Source organism: Danio rerio, chromosome 7 (assembly GCF_052040795.2).
Source record: "Danio rerio strain M-AB ecotype USA chromosome 7, GRCz13ab, whole genome shotgun sequence".
Classification (NCBI taxonomy): Eukaryota; Metazoa; Chordata; class Actinopteri; order Cypriniformes; family Danionidae; genus Danio; species Danio rerio.
Genome location: NC_141027.1, coordinates 40265093 through 40288183, shown reverse-complemented (window position 1 = coordinate 40288183; position 23091 = coordinate 40265093). Strand labels below are relative to the sequence as shown.

The following is a 23091-nucleotide window of genomic DNA, read 5'->3' as shown; positions in this document are numbered from 1 at the left end:
TAAAACATGAGCACGGTTATGAATATATTAAAAACGTGTTTGTCGTAAATATTTGTAATAATGACAAAAAAAATACAAATTTGTGGATCTCCTTACTTCAGGCTTCAGCAATACTGCCGTTGTGGCTTGTGTATTCGGGGAAATTTTCTTACCCCTTGGTTCCGAGTGAGTCCCTTTAGCCCTACACCTTCAAGCTAAAGAGAATTGGGACACCCTTACCCCTTGACGTGAACGCGCAAAACGAGGGGAAAGGGAAGGGGGAAGAGCTAAGGGGTAGAATTGGGAATGGGCCTAAGCATACAAGGCTGTGCTAAATACAGTATTTTGTTCAGTGCAGATGTTCATTTTATATAATAAATATAAAAATATTTATTGTTGTAATTAAGACCCCATTAATTAAATTAAGTATTTGCCCTTCAAGGCTTAATATCAAATTTAAAGACTTTAAAAGAAAACAGACGATGAGTAAATGAGATGTTTAACAAAGTTCAATAAACACAAAAAAATGTTTCACTGACTATATATACACAAATAAAAATATTTAACATTTAATATATATTAATATATAATAATATATTAATTTATAATACATTATATATATATATATATATATATATATATATATATATATATATATATATATATATATATATATATATATATATATATATATATATATATGAACAACGAAGCAATATGGCAAAATGACAAAGAAAGCTGATCCTAAATGGTCCTTGTGCGTGCATTCAAAATACTGATTGGCTTACAGAAAGAACCTTATAGACTTAGTAAACAATTGTTCAACATAATGTAAATAAATTGTGATTTAATAAGAATATGTGAGTAACTAAATTTTGACAAAAATCGCAGAAAGAACTTTATACTTCTAGTGTGACAAAATAAGAAAATTTATTTCTTTCTGACACAGACTCACAGTACAGAGTTATTGTATTATTGTATTATTGTGCTATTGTATATTATCATAAGTGGTCACACTTTGTTTTAAGGCTTAAAAAAACATTAACTTTGACTTTTGCTTTAATAAACTCCTGCGTTTTTGAAAAAAATTGCTGCGTAATTATATGTATTAAGGTAGTATTTGGGTTTAGGTATTATGTAGGATTAGGGATGTAAAATAAGATCATGATAATTTATCCATAAACTAAAGTGTTTCCAAGATTTTACATTAATTTTACATTGGCTCCATTATTCAAATTGAATAATGGAATAAGCTGCTTCAAATGATTACAATATTCTTCACACTTAGACACATGGAACTGTCACTGTCCTCATTTGGAACTATATTTCAGTTGACTTCTACCCATCGAAAAAATATGATCATGATCAAATAAGACTGTCCATATCAAAAGATAGGATTCAAATCATCTCCTTTCCTTCGGCTTAGTCTTTTTATTGATCAGGGGTCGCCACAGCGGAATGAACCGCCAACTTCCAGCTGCAACCCACAGTCACACACTCATTCACTATGGCTAATTTAGTTTATTCAATTCACCATGTCTTTAGACTGTGGGGGGAAACCGGAGCACACAAAGGAAACACTGGGAGATGCCAACACGGGGAGAACATGCAAACTCCACAAAAAAATATCAACATACCCATCTGGGACTCAAACCAGCGACCTTCTTGCTGTGAGGCGACAGTGCTAACCACTGAACCACCATGCTGCCCCAGGATTCAAATCACAAATGTTTATTTTACAGAAACATCTGCACACTTGTGAAATTCTCCTGGGTGTGACATTTTTAAAAAGTAGCATAGGACAGAATCTTTTGCCTGGTACACTATGAACAATATATACATTTTTCATTTCAAATCCATCAAATATATAAATCAGGGTCCAAAATATAATTTTTATAAGGGTTCTAATGCAGCACAGATCAGTGTATGTGCATGTGTGTGTGTGTAATGTCAGATAATTAAAATATTTCCCATCATCCATCTCCGTTTCACAAGAGGAGATATTTCAGTTCAACGATGCAGCCAAAATTCCATACCAGCCGAAAACAGACACAATCAATCCATCTGTGAGCCCTCAAAGACACTCCACGTCATCATGAATTTATCTCCAACCTCCATCACCTCTTTTTACCAACAATAAATTTATCCTCAAACACTTTGGCGGCCATCCAGGAATGATTAAACTATTTTAGAGTGCAGTCACAGCCAATCCATCTCAGAATACCAGGAAAAAAAATCAATCAAATATCATAAAACTGTCCATGGAACCCAATTTCCATGCAATCTATCCTAAAAAGTTTGTAAGATTAGTATCAAAACAAAAACAAAGTTCTTGGATGATCTTCTACTTGTCTTTGTATGTTCAAAGTGTGTATCTTTTGTTTGTCACTTAAAAGTCTAGGGATAATATTGTCATTTTAACTAATAAATAGAACTAAATTTCTCTCAAAGTGAAGTTTATTTATAAATTAATTTCAAGGGGATCACGTGCTTATGATTGACACGGCTGGCCCAGAGTCAAACTAATGCACGAACCCCCCAGCAGACGATTCCTAACTCAGTAACCTAACTTACCTTTAGTCATCCTCGTCTTGAAGAATCCCCCCTTCCACCCCCTCTCCACCTCTTTTTCCTCTATAGGGCAGCATGGCGGAGATCTACCTCAAACTCCCCTCACGCCCTGCAACGGGAGGGAGCCCCGAGCTCGAGGATCTCATGAGCTCAGGGCTCTCTACCAGGACAGCATGTTAAACTAGCTTATTACCAATCACCAGCTAAGTGTGAACTCTTGAAATAGAGAAATTAGGGGTTAAAAGAGATGTTTCATGCTCATTTTGCCCAATCTCATATTATTCGTAAGTACATATGTAGTACTACTGCAGCCATCTTTTCTCCTAAAGTCTTTAACTGTTTAATAGTTTTAAGCCAGTTACATCTTTTTGATTCTCTCTAGAAAAAACTAATGCCTGGTAGCGTGCCGAGGGCGGATCTGCTAAGTGAACAGTGTGCAAGCACATCATCTTCTGCTTGATGACTAACTACATCCTGTGATATCGTTGTAAATAAAACAGGGGAACAACTTTGTAATTGTAAACCTTTAACACATACAATCACAGCAGTTTGATCAATCTTGGCTGGTCCCTGGATTGAACGAGCACACCAAATTGCTTAGGACATTCAGTACATCAGCGATTAGCTGCTAAATTCAAATCTGCTCCGCCCCCGCAAAGCCAGAGAAAGATGAATACAATGCTTGTCAAAGTTCAAAACGCATCAGTGTTTTTAATGAAATAATGTTTGTTTATGTTTTTGACATTTTATAACAGGTTCTGTAGCAAAGACTAAATATTTGTGCTTTGTAAAATACAGATTGACATTGATGGCAATAACAATAATTTCACACATACTTTGACTATGTGTCATAAACATACACACACAGTTCATGTGATTAGAATATTTACTGTATTCTTCTCCCATTTGAACAGCCACTTACTTTTATTAAGTTTCAAGTAGGAGAAATTAATGACTTAATGTGAATCCGGCAGCTCTAATATCTGCATTAAAAATGGCTATGGTGTGTCATGTCAAAAGCCAGATGTGTTGTTGTGAAAGTATAAAAGCGATCTAAATTACTCAGTTGTAAAGCTTACGTGTGAAAGGCAGGACAAGGCAAGATTTATTTATTTATATAGCACATTTCATACACAATAGTAATTCACAGAGCTTTAAATAAACAAGAATATAAGAAAAAAGAAAATAACAATCATTAAAAGAGTTAAAAATGATTAAAACAGATAAAAACGTTTTTTAAATGTGTTAAAACAGGTTATAAAAGAATGAAAAAGAAAAAAAGACATAATAGTGCGATCTGTCGGATGTAGCACAGTGCTCATTCAGTAAAGGCACAGCTAAACAGATCGAGATTTCAGTCTCGATTTGATTGTGCCTAATATTGGAGCACATCTGATTATTTCTGGAAGCTGATTCTAGCAGTGAGGGATGTAGTAGCTAAAGGGGGATTCACCCTGCTCTTGGAATTTCTAATTTACTTCATCCTAATGATCTAAGTGATCTGTTAGGTTTGTATTCAGTGTGCAAGGGTTAAATTAGCTATTGATAAACAAGATCAGCTTATCTTCACATCCAAAAACACATTTTTTTTTAAACTAATTTGCAACCAAATCCTGTTTAGCACTGTTGTGGGGTCATAGGTCCACGCTTCTGCTTGTTTTTTTCACACACATGCCATTTCAGGAAGAGAATACTGATTTTTTTTTTGCCCTGGGTTAAATACATGTCAAATTTTTCAAACTAGTTATAGCCCAGAAGTAGCATTTTTGGAAAAGAAATAAGTCCAAATCATTTTTTGAAACTTGACTCATGCTTGAGCATGAGGGTCCAACTCTTTAATGATGTAAAAAATATATATGCATGAAATAGCATTGTTTACATGCACTAGCTTTTCATTAATCTGAATGAATGTACAGTATTCCCATTACAGATTGTAAAAATTCTAACATTATATGTATAGACTTCGGTCCTTCAAGTTCAGTCAGTTTGATTTGTGTGTTTACATGAAGTCATGGGTGAGTTTCAGTCAGACTGAGTAATCAATTTGATTACTAATGGATTACTTGAAGCAGTGAAAACATAGCTAGTGTCACACACTTGGACATCATCCAAAAATATATACTAATAAATAACATTATAAATAAAATGAAGTTTCGAGCATGCTACATCAAAGTTTGAGACACAAAAATACTGAGCTAGAGAAACAGAATCTCTTGTGAATCCAACTGACTGTTGTATTGATCTGACAGTGTGATTTTAGGCTAGTAGGCTAGAAAAAACATTCTTCACGTCTAATAATTTTTGCTTCATGTCTTTCCTTTTACTATATGAACCTCTCACTTCACCTATTTATTTAATGTATTCAATCTGTAACTCATTTAAGGTTAGTATATTAAGTCGTGTAAACAAACCAATCAATAAAAAAGATGCAAAAGTCATTAGTTTGGTTTGTATTAACTACTGTAGCCTACATAATATTACATGCATCATTAAGCAAAAACATTAGCAGACTGTTGGCACGAAAAACCAGTGGCTGGGGATCATCAAAGATGTGCTGCTGTTTATTTTCTCGTCAGTATGTTAGGTTTTCGTGAATGAAATGAAATCACACTATATGAGGAATAATGAACCAAGAGAAGAGCAAATGATGGGGTGCACATACTGTAACCATCCAGGGTCAGACATTTAACATTTCAGACACCTTAAAACACTGAACAGAGATATGAGGCATATTTAAGAAACTAACTTTAACACCATCATTTTTTTTTTGTTCAACAGATGACTTTCATCATCTTTGCATTAAATTAAATGTGTATATAATTAATTTGTGCACATGTGAACTGTAGGCTACAAGCATGCAAACAGCAGAGCGATTCATTAAGGCTCTCACAAATCAGAGCCACAAAATGTAACTCAAAATGTATGCATGACCTTTAATGTGTCGTGATATTTGTGTTGTGTGTAATTAACACACATTTATCTAATGTCAACAGATAATTATAGAAAACCAAGCTGAAATTATGACAGGCACAAAAAATGTGTTAGCAGGATGAATGCTAATGACATTTTTAAACATTAAAGCTGAAGTGAGAATTTTTGCTGAATTGTTTTCTCACATATCTGGCAGTCGACAACGTGTTTTTGCAGTCATGTTTAGTGAGGCTCCAGAAATCACAAAGTTTAGCTTACACTTCATATTTATTTGCATAGATTTTGTGGGAATTGTCTCAAATCAGCTTTGAGTCTTTGGCTTAGACTGAGCACAAGGTAGAAAAGCAGAAAAGCTCCCTTGGTAAATCAAAGCTGCTATGAATATCTTCCATTCTCTTCCATTTAGCATGAAAAAGCAAAAGAACTTGGTCATCAGACTTCGTAGCACAATGAAGGTACTGAGTTTTGTCTTTTATTGATTGGTTATGGAAAATCAGGTCAGACCGATCCATTTTATCCGTCACAAATTCCATGTAATGGTAGTGATGACAAGAGGGCAAACAGTGTGTGAAAATAAATCAGCGACATTTATCAGTGCTATTGATCTTTCCGCAAGGTCAAGAGCATAAACAAGGTCACTGTGACATCAGAAACTTCATTACAGAGTCTGATGATATTCTCATGCAGCACCAGCAGGATGATTACTGAAGTGATTCAAAAACACTTCAAAATTCAGGCAGTGTTTTAGTATGCCTAAGTGTGCTTATGGGTGTGTGGCTTGCTTTATTGGTGTCAGGCTGTATATGTGTGTATGTGTGTGTGCATGTGTGTGTGTGGATGTAGGCACACAGTACACAGGAATTTAAAGCTCATTACACTTTAAAGAGCCCATGACCAAAGAAGTGATTTGTAACACTTATACTTGGCTAAACGATGGTCTACCTAATTGACTCCTTAATCGCTAAACCCTCATGACGCATTTGGGTCTGTTTTAACCTGGAAAAGATAAATACAGATTTGTATTGTTTTTAGTAAAGAAACAAAACTTTAGAAATTCTATAATACTCTCAAAGAAGACTTCTTTTTTTTTTTTTTAGATGTTTACAATTATTTTAAAAGATAAAGTTAAAAACATTAATGTATTATTGTTTAAATATTGCTTTAAGAGTTGAATTATAAATATGTTTACAATGATATTACCATGGATTTATTAATATTTAATAATAAGTCTTTAAAATAATATATTGTTTTAGGTCCAAATAGACCAGAACAGCAACAATAAACCAAGGCTCATTATTGAAATGTCCCCATATATACATTTATGGAGAGTGTGAAATACATCACAGGAAGTACTTTTTTAGCAGTTTTAATTTTTGCGAATCCACCAGAGGCCACTATGTACGCATTTTCAGATCTCAAAATTCTCTCGCGAGTGCCACTCACACCGGTTGTTCTCACGTATATCCACCATAGGTCGCTGTCAACTGACTTACTGACTAAGCGATAAGTTAAGCGGAAGTTAAGTTTGCGACAGTACTGGTCCACCCACTTCAATAAACCCAACCAACAGTGTTTTCAAAAGCAATCCAGACAAAGAAAAGCCCTCACCTTATTTTTTAACACGTTTTTTAATCTTACTACGTTACGTTATTTACTTATTTTATTTTTTGCCTTTTGTTTTATCTATTTTTTGATTTACTCCTCTCTGCATCTCAAGTCCCCAACATACATGGAAAGCTACTAGGCAAATGGGTAACAGAAGAAAAGCCACCCACACAGAGGTAAGTGGTCAGTTAGTAGCATGAAAAGAAACAGAAGCCGTCATACTACCGTGTAGCGTTTGTTTTACAACGAAATGCAGCCATATGTTTAAGATGAAATGCAGCCATACGTAGCTATGGTTACATATTTCACACTCTCCAGAAATGTATACAGGGGCCCGTTTTCACAATGAGCCTGTGTTTGCAAAATAGTATCCAGACATTCAAGTTATTACAATGAGACAAGACAAGACATTATCAATATTAAATAAAGAAATATTGATAATTAAATCAAATCAATTTTCAGCATTAATAGACAAGATTCATAAACAAAGAGCTTTCTAAATTAATTTTTTTTGAGTGCTTTGTCTGCCATTAATATTTGGCTGAATGTCCTTTTCAATTTGACAAGTTGATATTGTGAAGTGCCAGCATTCACAATATCAGCATAATTTGAAATGTAAAATTTAATGGGGTTTAGTTAATTAGTAGATTTTAATAACATCCACAATACTGATAATGCATAATAATGAGTAAATGTAAATTACCTTCCATTTAAAAAACAGCTCTTCAAGTAACTATAGGTACTGTATTGCATTGGGTTAAATATGCCATACAGAAAAGTCTCATGAGCTTCATGTTGAAGGAATAAAACCAGCAAGAGCAACTATAAAATCCTTCACTAAAGAATGAGTAAATGTGAGAAAATCCTGCTAAATTCTTAAAGATAAAGCAGCTTTAAGGACATCTCTCGGCTTTTATCTCTCATCCCTCTTTCGTGGCTCTATGAGAAACTTCCACCCAGAGGAACATCGTTGCATTAGCCAGTCATATTCTCGGACACGGCCCTTCTGCTTTCCGGAGCTGGAGGCTGTGAACACTGGTTTGCTTCACTCACTTTCCAATGCATGTATTAAACTCCCAAATGTCAGAGATAGCCGCTGTCTTTTATATCTGTTTTAGCTCGGTTTCAGGACACTGAGCATGGAGATTTTAATCTGGCCTCTTGCTCTGACTTCAGCTGCTGAAGTAATGGGAGTTTTTCCAACAGAACGAGTCGCTGAGAACGGGAGAGGACTTTTCTGTAGGCATCATAACCACAGTTCATAAAACACACCTCAGAGACTGCAATTTATATATGGCAGGATTACACCATCTAACTGTACATGGAAAACACCACACCATATAAAATTCTAAAAAAAGAAAAAAAAAAGGGTTTGTGACCTTTCCTGTTTGGAAAACAATCAGCAGGAAAAGGTAAAAGCTGCATCTTTGCCATGCAAAACAATGTTTTGGATAAAATAAGCTCACAAGAATATCTTGTTGTTTCTCTATTTGTTTAGCAGCCATTTTAATGCATATTTTTAAAATGAATGGCTTCACAGTACTACAAAGAAATTAAGCTCAATTATCTTCTGTAGGGGATCAAAATATTGACTATGAAGAAATTGAATAAGACAGTTGTGAAAATATTGCTGCAACTGCCAATATGAAATGCTGAATGTAAAGAGGAAGTGTCTCTCAAATAATTGTATTATTATAAGGAAAGTTGCATGCTATTGCAGCAGTAAGGCAATCCATTCCATTTAGATTTAGTGTATCTGGGACATTAAAAACCTGAATATGCACTGAACATCCGCACATTTAAATAATATGGAATATATGTGCTTCAAGCAAACCATAAAAGTATCAGAAAATTAAAATTGTTTCTATGATGAAGTAGAAACGTTGTGCTTTCTCATTTTGAAGGCTATTTCCCATTAATGAACTTTTCCCGTATCTCCAGCGTGGACAAATCTCACATTAGTTTCTGAATAATTGCTTGCTGAAGTTCTGGTAAGAGATAAAGCGAGACAAAAGAAGTCAAATTTATGCCGTTTGAAATTAAACTGTTTGCTTAAACCCTTTGTCTGAACTGTGCAAGCTATTAATAAAATGAACGCAGACGCACTGAATGCATTACTGCAGCATCAGCTGCTGTTAATTCCACTGCTGAATATGACTAATTAGAGACTGAGAAAAGATACTGCTCATCTTCGTTTAGGACTTAGAAATGTGATTTAATGGAGGTCAGATATATTAGAGACAAGGATAGCTTTATTTGCAACTGCTGCCAGTCTTTCTGGCTTCCCCTCTGATGCTTCTTTCTTTCTGTGCCTCTTTCTCTCATTCACGCTCGGCTGGGCTCAGCGCTGTAGAAATGAGGGGCCAGACGCTTTGGTTTTGGATCAGTGGCGTTTGATCCTGCTCCTCTATGCTAGGACGCTGTCTAACGCTACACTGATTGACACTGTGTAGTTGTACGGTGACCTGTGGGGTGTAGCAGCACGTTCACCACCACTTTCTCTCTCTCTCACAAACTCACACACATTTGGATTTATAAATACACACTCAGACAGGGCAGAGCAACCCAGCTGAAGCATAAACACTCTTGTTTACCTGACTATTCAGACACAGTAACATCATAACCAATGGTGTAAGTGTGGATCGGAACTATGTTTGGTTAACCATTAGAAAACAAGGGATTCTTTGAAGAAAAAAAAAAAGTATGTTAAAAACTAAAATAGCTTTTTGTTAAAATCATTAAATTGTAAAAGTCAATATACATAAAATTAAATTCAGTTGAATTAATTTAAAATACTAAATATTTTAAATAGATTACAAATACATTTCGATAATTTAAAAAGACAAACATATTTTTGGGAAAAAAAACTGTTTATATATATTTTTTTAAATTTAGTTAGTTTTTAAGTTTTATAATAAAGCATTATTTCCATCCAGTGAGTCAAATGGTACAAAATGAAATTTGCAGTGGCAGTAGCCACTATGGCAGACCTGAGCATTTAATGTCCCTAGGCCACATGCGGCTCGCTGCACTTTTTTGATCGGCCTGCGTGAAGTATTTATTTAATTTAAATTACATTCAACTGCAAACAGGGCCTTGCAATGCGCAGGTCTGATATTGCAAGTCAACAAAAGAAGACTGTCACATATAGCGCCTTTTGCAGGCTAAGTTTTATTATTTGAAATAGAGACACGCGGGTTTAGTGTGCTAGGAGGTGATGCACATGCAGTACAGTACACGTATGTCTCGCTCACGTTTTCTAAGCGCTGGGAGTTGAAAAAACCAAAACATTTCAGAGTGCCACAAGGGAACCACGAGTCATGTGACAGAAACCGACCAGGCAGCTTGGAATTAAAATTTTGAAATACAATAAAGGTAGTCTAATTACCTCAGATTAACAATTTAACAAATGCAGATACAGATCCTCTTTCAGTGATTATCATTACATTACATATCCACCTCACATTTAACCTGACTTTAGTGCATTTGTTCAGCCTAACACAGGTTATAATTCTCTCAATGAAAATAAAAAAACGAATGAATGAATGTATAAATAAATAAATAAATAAATAAAAATTAACAAAGATGAAGTAATCAAACAACCCAGTGACAATAAGTTGATAATGTGATGCTGGTCTTTAAAATACTTTAAAATACTTTTGTGTAAAATGTACCCTTTTTTACTTTAGAGTTGTTATGAATGTTTATTGAATAGTTGTACTGAATTTATTTATTTTTTTTTTTTTTGGAAAACAAAATCAACTGTATTGGTCTGCCCCTCTAAAACCGCCCAGAGTTTAATGTGGCCCCTTGGAAAAATGTATTGCCCACCCCTGCACTATGGCTCTTTTTCTTAAACTGTAAAATAAATTAAATGCGCTTCAGAAGACAAAGATGAAACACCATGAAAGCATGGTGACCTTTGGAGGTGAAACTCAAGACTACTCTGGAGGTAATAATACTAAACCACTTTGAAGACAGACTTTATCCTAAGAGATTTTGTAATGACCACAACAAATTTCAGATGTTGTGCAGTGCCATCGGTACTTCGGTTTGTCCATTAATGTACCCATTTTTTTATCATATGATCTGTTACAACAAAATCCAATGTCTTATTTGATGTGCATGCTGGAATTTATTCTATAAATGTCTTTCTATTGTAGTTTATGCATAAAAAGTTCAACCTACTCAGTTGTGTGGATCATTTTTTTATCTTGGCTTTTTCATTAAGTTTTTTAATGCAATATTTCAAAATGTGCATCAAAATAAGTGGATGGAAACATAGCTTGTGATGTAACATCCTCATCTCCATTTTTTTGGCATCACTACATTCTTTAAAACAAATATATTTACATACTGTATGTGTTTAATTAAAAATTAAACTGCCCATCACCTGATATTCCTTATTTACAATGCGTCAACAATGTCCAGTAGCAGAAGTGTCACATGAGTCAGAGTTGAAATATATTGGTCACCAAGAACAAACAGAGGTTTTTCCTGAGACTCAGTGTAAACACCCCAGACGACTGAGCCGTCGATGAAGACACTCAAGGCTTGTTCTCTAGAAGCCTGCAAGTGTCTGTTTTCATGAAAGCCACTTTTGACCAGTCACTGGAGAAAGTGCATGTATTGTCCTGTCCTGTTCAAAACACTCTTTGTGTCGTCAGTCAAGGTACGGTTGTCCAAGATTTTGTGATAAAAGTGTCTAACGTGGGAAAGAGGTTCAGCTGTTGTTCCAAGTCGACACTTAGTTACTTCCTGTACAGTTCACTTTGCAGCTACAAACATTAAACAGTAATGGCCTTAAATGTACTTTATATCATGTGGAATAACAGCTATTTTCCTGTTAATTATTAATAATGTGCATAGTGATTTGAGCTGAAGGATGGCAGTGGAGCTTTGATGTGTGTCTGTAAACTGCCTGTTACAGACAGCTAGCAGTTATTCAGCTGTGACGTCTGTGTGTTTTCATGTTTAAGAGGTTGTGAGGAGATTGCTAATGAGCAGGAGATCCCTGTAAACTTCATTAGGATGACTTTGACATGCTTGAACATGTCGTAGTTGCTCTAGGGTTGATCATTACCATCAATCTCCATAAGGGAGGGAAAAAACACATGACCTTAAACTCCTCACATTTAATTATAGTCACAGGACATATTTATTAGCTGCATTTAAATACATTCAGATATTGAGAGGAACCATATGGAGCTTTAGATGCAATTTTATACAACCCATGATCTGGGTTAAAATATGCTGCTGCCAAGATTTGTACAAAGATTGTATAAATATAGCACTAAGAGGGTTTATGCATCCTAATTAGTTTCCAAACTCAACATATGGTACACTATGTGACTTTTTCCTTTGCTGTTTTCCTGTAAAATTTAAATAATGAGCAAATGCAGTTGAAGGCTAAATTATTAGCCTTCTTGTGAAATTGTAAATTCTTTTTTAAATATTTCCCAAGTGATGTGGAAAGGAGCAAGGTCAAGTTTCGCAGTATTTTGTGAAAATGCTTTTTTTCCTTCTGGAGAAATATTTATTACAGCAGAATGAAATGCCAACTTAACCAGCATATGTTTTACGCAGCGGATGCCCTTCCAGCTGCAACCCATCTCTGGGGAACACACATACTCTCTTATTCACACACATACACTAAGGACAATTTTAGCTTACCCAAAGCACCTGTACCAAATATCTTTGGAGTATGAGGGAAACCGGAGCATCTGGAGGAAACCTACGCGAACGTAGGTGTGGACATGCAAACTCCACATCGAAATGTCAACTGACCCAGCCGAGGCTCAAACCAGCAACTTTCTTGCTGTGAGGCGACAGCACTACCTACTACGCCACCACGTCTCCACCAGGGATCATGCAAAATCAAATCTTTAGTCATAAAAAAGGGGAACATGACTGAATTCATAATAAAACTAGAATCAACATTGCCTTGGCTTTTTAAAGTATTAAAATTGATTCGAACAAGGCTTCTTGTGTACAAGTCATTTATAGTTCTCTATCAGTAGCTTGAGTTCATTTTATATTGCACTGTACTGTATATGGGATATTGCATTATGAGCAGCTGTAGTGCTGTGCTGGATTTTATTCTCATGTATGGACTGTGTAAATTATGAACCTTATGGGTTGCAAAATATCTTCAGCTGTTTAAATAATAAACTTGTTGTGATGTTTTCCATCTAAACCGGTTATCTCCTGAGCCTGTGTTTTAGTTGTTTCATCCACCAAGGATCAGAGATGACAGCTTGTCAACTTTAAAAACATGATTCATTTTAACAAGACCAATGTTTTCAGTACCTCAAAACAACAGCATTAGTCTTACCCACTCAGATGACATAAACTTCAGATTTCAGTGCGTGCACTGATGCTGTGGAACCACATTCATGTGTGCACTGAGCTGAAAAACAACCAAAACAATGCTCTTCCACAAGATGCATGCAGTCTTATTTATTAATCACTAAAGAGCCAAGAGGTGTAACATACTTTAAGTATCACAAGCAAAAACATGAACCATACACTGTAGAAATCGATTAGTTACTGTACTTTACTTTTAAAAAGTGATTAAATCTGTCATACTGTATCTCGGAACTGTTAAATTGACTATAACCTGTAAAATAATTTTTTAAATTATACACGTACTGCAGTTCACGTACTGAATATTTTAGGGCAACAGGTTTACTCAATGTTTAAACGAATTGCTTTTTACAGTGTAATGCTACAAATCTAAAGCTTTATTAGATTTAGTTTGAACCCTCTAAATCATCTTGGTGTGAAAGAGATTTTCTTTCTTCCCCAACCGAAAACAAAGAACTGTAAAAGTGTTAATAATCCACTCACCTTTTTCTTATTAGTGGGGCAGATATAGAAGTTTGTGACGATGATGGTTGTCCCAGGCATCAAGTTGAGCTTGGTGTATGTTGACCCATAATCACTGGATCTGCAAGACAGTAAGAAAAATGCCTTTAGAATCATCTCATTTAATTACACAGAAACATAGGATAAGAGATAATACAATGCACTGGGATAAAATCAACTTATTACTTCTTTAACATTCCTATATGTTTGAAAATCAAAATTTAAAAAATAGTATTAAGTTTGCATAAAAATGTAAACATGGCACTAAATAAAATTTTAATTACTAAACTATGTATTGATGAAAGATTATATTTACCAAACTGGAAAATATTTTTTTCTATAATAATTATATTATTATGCTTTTATAGTCAGCTTAGCAAAGCCTACAGTGAAAAAAGTTTGGGGACTACGAAAAAATACATTCGGCTAGTGAGATCACAAGGGCTTCTGGATATGCGCAGTCACCATGTGTACACACCCTGCACATCGAAGAGGCAAGGCCAGGGGCGATGTAATGTAGCAGAGAAAGCTAAAATGCCATCCAAATGCTGTTATTTCCACAGAGCTTGTTCTGTTTCTGTATTTGGGCTTACAAAGGACCCGACACAAACAGAGAAGTGCTTACAATTTATTTTTAATTATGTTCAAAAGAATTAGCTAGCATTTGACAAAGGAGAGCTGCTAAAATCTCTCCCATTTCAGTACTGGATTTGGTTAAAAACACCTGCAACTGATAAAGCTGTGGATTGTGAGCCACAACCTGTAAGCATTTTTATCTGTTAAAATTGATCTATTACATGCATTGTTTCTGGCATTATTGGTATGTTGTAGCGAGGACGTAAGCAAGGATGTAAACAACGGGAAATTCATACTCATCAGTCAAACTGCTGTAAACATTCACAATCTTAATTTATTCATTTTCTTTTGGGCTTAGTCCTTATCTGGGAACACAATCCACAGTGGAATGAACTGCCAACTTATCCAGCACATTTTTACGCAGCGGATGCCCTTCCAGCCACAACCCGTCTCTGGGAAACATCCACACATACTCATTCACACTGTAAGGGACCGAGGGTCAAAGGAAACAGAACACAAGCCAAAAATCCTCCACTTGAGATTTATTCTCAACAAATAGGACATAAGTCCTCAAATTAATATAATTTAACAAAAAAAGAAAGTAAAGGAACATGAGGCCAACATAACCAACCAACACAAAATAGCCTCCTACAATGAAGAACAGCCAGGCTTATAAAGAAAAGGATGAGCTCATTTAAATTACAAAAGGGATAAAGACAAAAATTCACATTACTACATACATCACAAAAACAAAATAAATGCAATAACAACATTACCACAAAAATAATAAAATCAAACATTAACCAATATAAACAAATTAACAAAATCAATACATAAATATTTGATCAAAGAGGATATCTAAAATAACTTCTCCCCCTGCATTATTCAAGCGGTTGGTTTGCCCGGGCGGAACCATTTTGCATAAATCCGGCGTTCCCGCCCGGACTCCAATCTTTGCCGCACCGGAAGCCACCCGGCCACCACTTTTTGTCTCCAGCGCGCCACTCGGTAACTCAAAAAAGAAACAAACATTAATCATACAACAAAACTAATTTGTGTGCACTCCAAATTAATTTAGTAGTAACAAAAATGTATGGTTTCTATAAATAAAGCACAAGAAAGAAACTAATGTGTGTTGTGATTTGTATAATAGATATGGAGAAAGAAACTATAAAATGAAATGTCATGTCTGCATAACTGTGAATATGTTTGCATGGTTGCGTGTGTGTATGTGTGGTTGTGTGTGTGGTTGTGTGTGTGTGTGTATAAATACGCACGCTGTTACACAGAACTGTGCGGCCAACCTTTCAGGCCGTCACACTCTCCCCCTCTTCCAGAACTTCACTAGAGCATCGGGACAGGTAGTCAGCAGTAACATTAGTTTTTCCCGGCACATGTTGTACTTTGAAACTGAATGGCTGCATTGCAAGATACCATCTCGTTATCCGCCCATTTGTGTCCTTCATTTTCTCTAACCACTGCAATGCCTTGTGATCGGTCTCCAAGACAAACTCTCCACCCAACAGATAGTACCTCAAAGAATCCAAAGCCCACTTCACGGCCAAACACTCTTTTTCAATGGTAGAGTAACGCATCTCCCTTGGGAACAACTTTCGGCTGATAAAGGCAACGGGTCGTCTGGCTTCAGGCATACCCTGCAAGAGAACGGCACCTAGGCCCCTCTCTGAGGCATCAGTCTGTACAACAAATGGAAGGTTAAAGTCAGGATTATAAAGTACAGCATTGGTCGTTAAAGCTCCCTGGATGTCTCGGAAAGCTTTCAATTTGTCCTCAGTCCACTGCAACTGATTCGGGCAACGTGTCCCCACCATATCGGTCAACGTGGCAGCTCTACTGGAAAAATTGGGTATGAATCGATGGTAAAACCCTGCCATACCCAAGAAAGATCGCAAATCCTTGCGTGTTTGTGGCACAGGACACTTCTCCAGAGCTTGGATCTTCCCTATTTGCGGTCGGACCATCCCTTGACCTATGACATAGCCCAAATATTCAGTTTCTCTCTTGGCCACAGCACATTTCTTCGGATTAACAGTCAGGCCTGCACTCTGAAGACGCCTCATCACCTCTTGAAGATTCTGCATGTGTTCATCCCAGGTGTTGCTGTACACAACAATATCATCAATATATGCAGCTGCAAAAGTCAATCCATGCAATACCTTATCCATTAATCTCTGGAACGTCGCACCAGCTCCATGCAATCCAAAGGGTAACACCTTAAAATGAAATAGGCCCCATGGTGTTCTGAAGGCAGTGAGCGGCCTAGAAGACAAGGTCAGGGAAATCTGCCAATAGCCTTTAGAAAGATCCATTGTCGTTATATATTGGGCTTGTCCCAATCGGTCAATCAGATCACTAATACGAGGAGTAGGATAAGAATCAAATTTAGAAACTGAATTCAGATACCTGAAGTCAATACAAAATCGAATACTCCCGTCTTTCTTGGGAACGAGGACAACCGGATGACACCACTCACTGTGGGATGGCTCAATAATTCCCAGATGTAACATCATTTCCACTTCTTCCTTCAACTTCTCCTGCAGTCGCTCAGGCACTCTGTAACTTCGACGTCTCACAACAGCCTCAGGTTTCAAGACTATATCATGCTGGATTAGTTTGGTAAAGCCTGGGAATTCAGAAAACACATCAGAAGTGCAAACTGCTCTCACTTGCGACTGTTGTGCCTCAGACAGATGATCCAGCTCAAGATCTCCCACATTTGGCTCAGGCAAATACTGCTCATCTGATTCCTCCTCTCCGACTCGACAGACCATTAGAGACCTTAACTCTCCTTTAGCTCGAGGGGTCCACTCTTTTAACAGGTTAACATGCAGAACTCGACTGGCTCGTGCTTGACCCGGTGTAAAGATCTCATAAGTTGTGGGACTGAGTTTCCTCTTAACGTCAAAAGGGCCTTGCCATTTAGCCAACAGCTTACTTTCCTCAGTAGGCAACATCACAAGTACCTTCTGACCAACTTGTAAATTTCTCTCTCGAGCCGCAGGGTCATACCAAAGACGTTGCTGTTCTTTAGCTTTAGTCAGGTTAGTTTGGGCCAAACTGGCCATTTTCTCAAAGCGTTCCCTCATCTGTAAAACATAGGAGACAACATTATTGGGCTCTTTCTGATCAGGACTGTCTTCCCATACCTCTTTGAGCAGAGCCAGTGGGCCCCGAACATCACGACCGTATAGCAACTCAAAGGGAGAGAAGCCTGTAGAAGATTGGGGAACTTCTCTATAAGCAAATAGAAGATAGGGCAGCCACTGGTCCCAATCCTCGCCGGTCTCAGTTACAAATTTCCTGAGCATCTGTTTCAACGTCTGATTGAATCGTTCGGTCAACCCATCAGTTTGAGGATGATAAGGGGTAGTTCGTATGCTCTTAATGCCCAGAAGCCGGTAAACCTGTTTTAGCAGTGTTGACATAAAATTGGTACCCTGGTCAGTTAAGATTTCCATGGGGAAACCAACTCTGGAAAATAACTGGACCAGTGAAGTAGCAACAGATTTCGCTTTCACAGACCTTAAGGGAAATACCTCTGGGTATCTTGTGGCATAATCAGTTATCACCAACATGAACCGGTTACCTGATCGACTCTTTTCAAGAGGTCCGACAACATCCATCCCAAGCCTTTCAAATGGGGTGGTGATAATAGGAAGGGGTTGTAACGGTGCTTTCCTAGGTCGCTGGAGTGAGACTTTTTGGCAGACAGGACAACTTTTGCAGAACTGGGCTACATCTCCTTCCAAGCCAGGCCAATAGAAATACCTTTTGATTCGAGCAATGGTCTTATTCTTCCCCAGGTGGCCAGCCCAAGGAACAGAGTGGCTCAGATGTAATACAACCTCTCGAACACACTGCGGAACCACCAACTGTCTCCGTGGCCCAATCTGGCGATAAAGTATCCCCTTGATCCTCACAAACGTCACAGTCTTGTCATCCTCAGGTTTCTCCTCCTCAGCATCTACAGATCTACTCAAACACTCCTTCAGGCTGATATCACTCTGTTGCATCTGGATGATGTCTGTTGGCAACTGGAAGTTAACAGGCAAATGACATGAGACAGAAGGTTTAAAGGCATTGTGTTTTACCTTTTCTCTGATCTTCTCCCTCCTTGTCTTTCTCCTCTTTGCCACGCCAGTCTCTATTTCGGTCTCAAAGAAAGGTAATGTACTCAATGTATGCACATGTTCTTCATTTGGTTTCGCCATTGATCGGGTGACTACCATATTACACTCCTGTGCTGGATGCAACAATTCAAATAATACAGGTAGATCACGACCCAGAATTATTGGGAAAGGTAAGCTGTCAGACACGCCCACCTTCAGCACATATGCTTGCCCTTTTACCTTCATACTGATACTGGCTGTGGGCAGCAACCTCTCATCTCCATGCACACAACGAATGGGCAGCTGATTTCTCTGGTCGATCAAAGCCGGTGGCACAAATCTCCTGTCCATCAGAGTCTGATCACTGCCAGTATCTATTAAAGCAGACAATAGTTTACCATCCGTCTCCACAACAGTCATCCTTAAAGCGGTTGAATCAGCTGGGATAGGGTTTCTCTTGGGGACAAAACACAGATGCATAGACTGTACAGAATTCTTTGGACAATTTGGTTTGATGTGCCCTTCTTGCCCACACATATGGCATATTGGCGGCCGTCTTGACGTCAGACTCAAATTGCCAGGTGCTTTACCAAAGTAAGGTTTACCTTGTCCCTCTGTCTTCTGTCGGCCCTGCCCCATACTAATAGAGCGATTCTCACCACCAGACTTAAATGTCCAAGGCTTACTCCTTCCTCTAGCTGCCACAAACACATCAGCCCATGACGCTGCCTCCGAAGCAGATCCAGGGTCACGTTCCCTTATCCACACCTGCAGTTCAGGGGAGAGCATTCTGAGGTACTGTTCAAGTATAATAGCTTCACTCACCTCTTCTACAGTCTTCCCCTTAGGTTGAATCCATTTAGTAAACAGCTCTTTAAGACGGCTATAAAGCTCCTTTGGACTTTCGGATGGATTAACAGCCAGAGAACGAAACCTTTGTCGATATGTTTCAACATTGATGTCATATTTCTTCAGAATAGCAGACTTAACTTTATCATAATCAGCTGACTCTGTCACTTCCATATTAACATAGGCTGCTCTGGCCTTACCAGTCAACAGTGGAATCAGGTGCCAGACCCAGTCACTCCTGTTCCATCTACAAGCAACAGCAATCCGTTCAAAGGTGACTAGAAAGTGCTCCACATCGTCAGTCTCATTTAACTTTTCCAGCCTAGGCACTAGAGAGGGGGGCAGGACTATGTTATCCACAGTTTGATCAGAATTATTCTGACGTACCTGGGTCACTGGCAGTCCATCTGCATTTAGCGGGTTTGCATCAGACCATCCTGAGGCCTCTTGATCATCATCAAGCAGATGAGTGGTTGGAGAAGTGCGGGCTTGAACCTCCATCTGTAGCAAACTAAATTGGTGCTGGAGAGCTTTAAAGCGTCGCTCCTGATCCACATACTCCCTCTGTCTGTCCATCTCATGGCACTCTGTCCTGGCCATGTGTGCTCTTAGTAAGCTTGCAAGTTCAGCCACTGAAACTTCAGTTACCTCTGCTGGCTTTCCTCCAACAACCTCTTCAGCCACCACTTGGACTTCCTCTTCATCATTATCTTCTCCTTGATGCAGAGATGGGTTCTTTTTCTTGGTTACACGACTCATAATGAATAAGGGGGGGGGGGGGGGGGGGGGGGAGAGAGAAAAAAAACTGCCACGAGGGGCAAATAGACTGGCTTGTGTTCTAAACCAAACTCAACATCCCACTTCTGACACCATCTGTAAGGGACCGAGGGTCAAAGGAAACAGAACACAAGCCAAAAATCCTCCACTTGAGATTTATTCTCAACAAATAGGACATAAGTCCTCAAATTAATATAATTTAACAAAAAAAGAAAGTAAAGGAACATGAGGCCAACATAACCAACCAACACAAAATAGCCTCCTACAATGAAGAACAGCCAGGCTTATAAAGAAAAGGATGAGCTCATTTAAATTACAAAAGGGATAAAGACAAAAATTCACATTACTACATACATCACAAAAACAAAATAAATGCAATAACAACATTACCACAAAAATAATAAAATCAAACATTAACCAATATAAACAAATTAACAAAATCAATACATAAATATTTGATCAAAGAGGATATCTAAAATAACTTCTCCCCCTGCATTATTCAAGCGGTTGGTTTGCCCGGGCGGAACCATTTTGCATAAATCCGGCGTTCCCGCCCGGACTCCAATCTTTGCCGCACCGGAAGCCACCCGGCCACCACTTTTTGTCTCCAGCGCGCCACTCGGTAACTCAAAAAAGAAACAAACATTAATCATACAACAAAACTAATTTGTGTGCACTCCAAATTAATTTAGTAGTAACAAAAATGTATGGTTTCTATAAATAAAGCACAAGAAAGAAACTAATGTGTGTTGTGATTTGTATAATAGATATGGAGAAAGAAACTATAAAATGAAATGTCATGTCTGCATAACTGTGAATATGTTTGCATGGTTGCGTGTGTGTATGTGTGGTTGTGTGTGTGGTTGTGTGTGTGTGTGTATAAATACGCACGCTGTTACACAGAACTGTGCGGCCAACCTTTCAGGCCGTCACAACACTCATACACTACGGACAATATAGCCTACACAATTCAACCGGAGCACCCAGAGGAAACCCACGCGAACGCAGGAAGAACATGCAAACTCCACACAGAAACCCCAACTGACCAAGCCGAGGCTCAAACCAGCGACCTTCTTGCTGTGAGGCGACAGCACTACCTACTGTGCCACTGCGTCGCCCACCCACAATCTTGTAAAAAAAAAAGATTTCTCTGTGTTCTATATCTCAAATAACAAACTTGCAAAAGATATAAGAATGTTTTATGCTACTTATACATGCTTATTTCTGAATATATGTGAAAGACACTTGTCAGACTTTATTTTAGAGCTTAGATTTATTTATTTTAGGCTTGAGATTCAACTGTGTGCTCTCCATTTTTTCTGTCTGATTCAGGCAGCTATTGCTGCTAACAGCTGCTCTGACTGACACACCGCAAAAACGTGCGCTTGTAAAGGCTTGACATAGTGATGTGGAGCCAATCCGCGAATCACAGCACATTATGTTAGTGAACCAATCAGAGCCTCTTGAGGACGGGCCTTTCAGAGGAACTAGAAAATATGACAGTCGTTTTCATGTTAGCTGAGTAGCTGTATATAATCAAAGACATCTGAAAAAATAACATTTTTCTACAAATGAAGCATGAGCACACATTGCTTTGCATCTTATAAACACAACCAAGCCTTAAAAATACACTTTAGACCACCCCTTTAAGAAATAATAATACAAAATTAAGTGAGGTTTTCATTAAAACAATTGGGTAAAAAAATAATCTTGATTTTCCTTTTGACATAAGATTATTTTGCTTACCCCATTGGCAAATTATTCTATAGAACTATTAACAAGACAGCAAATCAATGTAAGAAAAGCAATTTTCCAATGCAATTTGAAATATATTCAACCAAGTATAGTCAGTTTTAACTAACAGGCCTGGTTGGGTTTAAAATTACAATAGCATGCTGGGTTAAACACATCCCAACAAAACAACCTATTTTCACAGCTGGTTTGTCTATGTTTGACCCAGTGCTGGGTTGCCAAAATTTGGGTTGTTTTTAACCCAGCATTTTGACATATTTATTATACGTACAAACGACCACAAATGATCAGAATGGCATTTTGTCCCCTGATTGCTAAAATGATCTTGAGCATGTTGACAGTTTTATTTATTTTTAAATCTAAACTGGAGTCAGCAAAGCCAGTCAGCAAAAAAAATCTAACTTTTCCCAACTCAGCCAAACAGCTGCACTCTGGGAATGATGTTAACGCAATTCTGACACTTACAAACTCAAAAGGAGAGAAAAATGCTTCAAGACATCAGTTTCTGAACAGCCAGTCTGAAAAGGTGATGCCAGAATTTAAACAGTATGCAACAAACTTAATGGCTGAATTAAAAACTTAATATAAAATGACGGAAAGAAACAAACTGATTCAATTTAAAAGGTCAGAAAGAAACACTTAGACTACACTAAAACAATTTCCAACTGTCAGAGAAATGAACCGCAATATTTAATATGATCCCGATCATGACGGCATGTTGAAGGCTTGAGCAGAATTGGTGAAGACAATGTCAAATCAGTTTTAAAGATGTCAATGCATTAAGTGTGGCAGCTAGTGTGAGGTAAACCAGTCAGAGATTGATGTCAGCTCACGCAGAAGTTATTTGAATGACTGTAGGAAGAAGACATGACAAGGCAGCATCGCAGGTGTGGAAAAATTTGCACAAATCAAGCAGGCAGAGATCTGTGGCCTAAACCGGTCTGACACTGTCAGGGCCAATCACTATCACACAACACACTTACATGAGAGCAAGGTCGAGGTCATGGGGTCACATTTAAAGAGACCACGTCACTTTCTTTTAGCTCAAAATGAC

General features: G+C 37.7%; 3 protein-coding genes across 11 annotated transcripts in view; all 3 read right to left on the bottom strand.

Annotated features, from left to right (window-relative positions):
• The window catches only part of esyt2b (extended synaptotagmin-like protein 2b), an 846120-nt gene that overhangs the window by 255535 nt on the left and 567494 nt on the right, over nucleotides 1-23091 (bottom strand). The window lies entirely within an intron of this gene.
• The window catches only part of sorcs2 (sortilin-related VPS10 domain containing receptor 2), a 306229-nt gene that overhangs the window by 124271 nt on the left and 158867 nt on the right, over nucleotides 1-23091 (bottom strand). For all 7 annotated transcript variants that reach the window (XR_015496019.1, XM_087261591.1, XM_087261592.1 and 4 more), the window contains one exon: nucleotides 13936-14035. Coding sequence is in view for 6 of the 7 variants with exons in the window: in XM_087261587.1 (XP_087117713.1) it covers nucleotides 13936-14035 (100 nt within the window). In the remaining variant the exon portion in view is untranslated. The remainder of the gene's footprint in view (nucleotides 1-13935; nucleotides 14036-23091) is intronic.
• On the bottom strand, nucleotides 15065-21214 carry LOC147843132 (uncharacterized). 2 transcript variants are annotated; one of them, XM_087261577.1, is made up of 2 exons: nucleotides 17024-21214; nucleotides 15065-16721 (listed from the first exon to the last, which is right to left on the bottom strand). In XM_087261577.1, exons 1-2 carry the CDS (start codon nucleotides 20265-20267, stop codon nucleotides 16708-16710), a joined length of 3258 nt encoding a protein of 1085 aa, XP_087117703.1. In that variant the 5' UTR covers nucleotides 20268-21214; the 3' UTR covers nucleotides 15065-16707. The 2 variants fall into 2 exon arrangements, with proteins under 2 accessions (XP_087117703.1, XP_087117702.1); XM_087261576.1 differs by having other exon boundaries at nucleotides 15065-19427; nucleotides 19896-20548.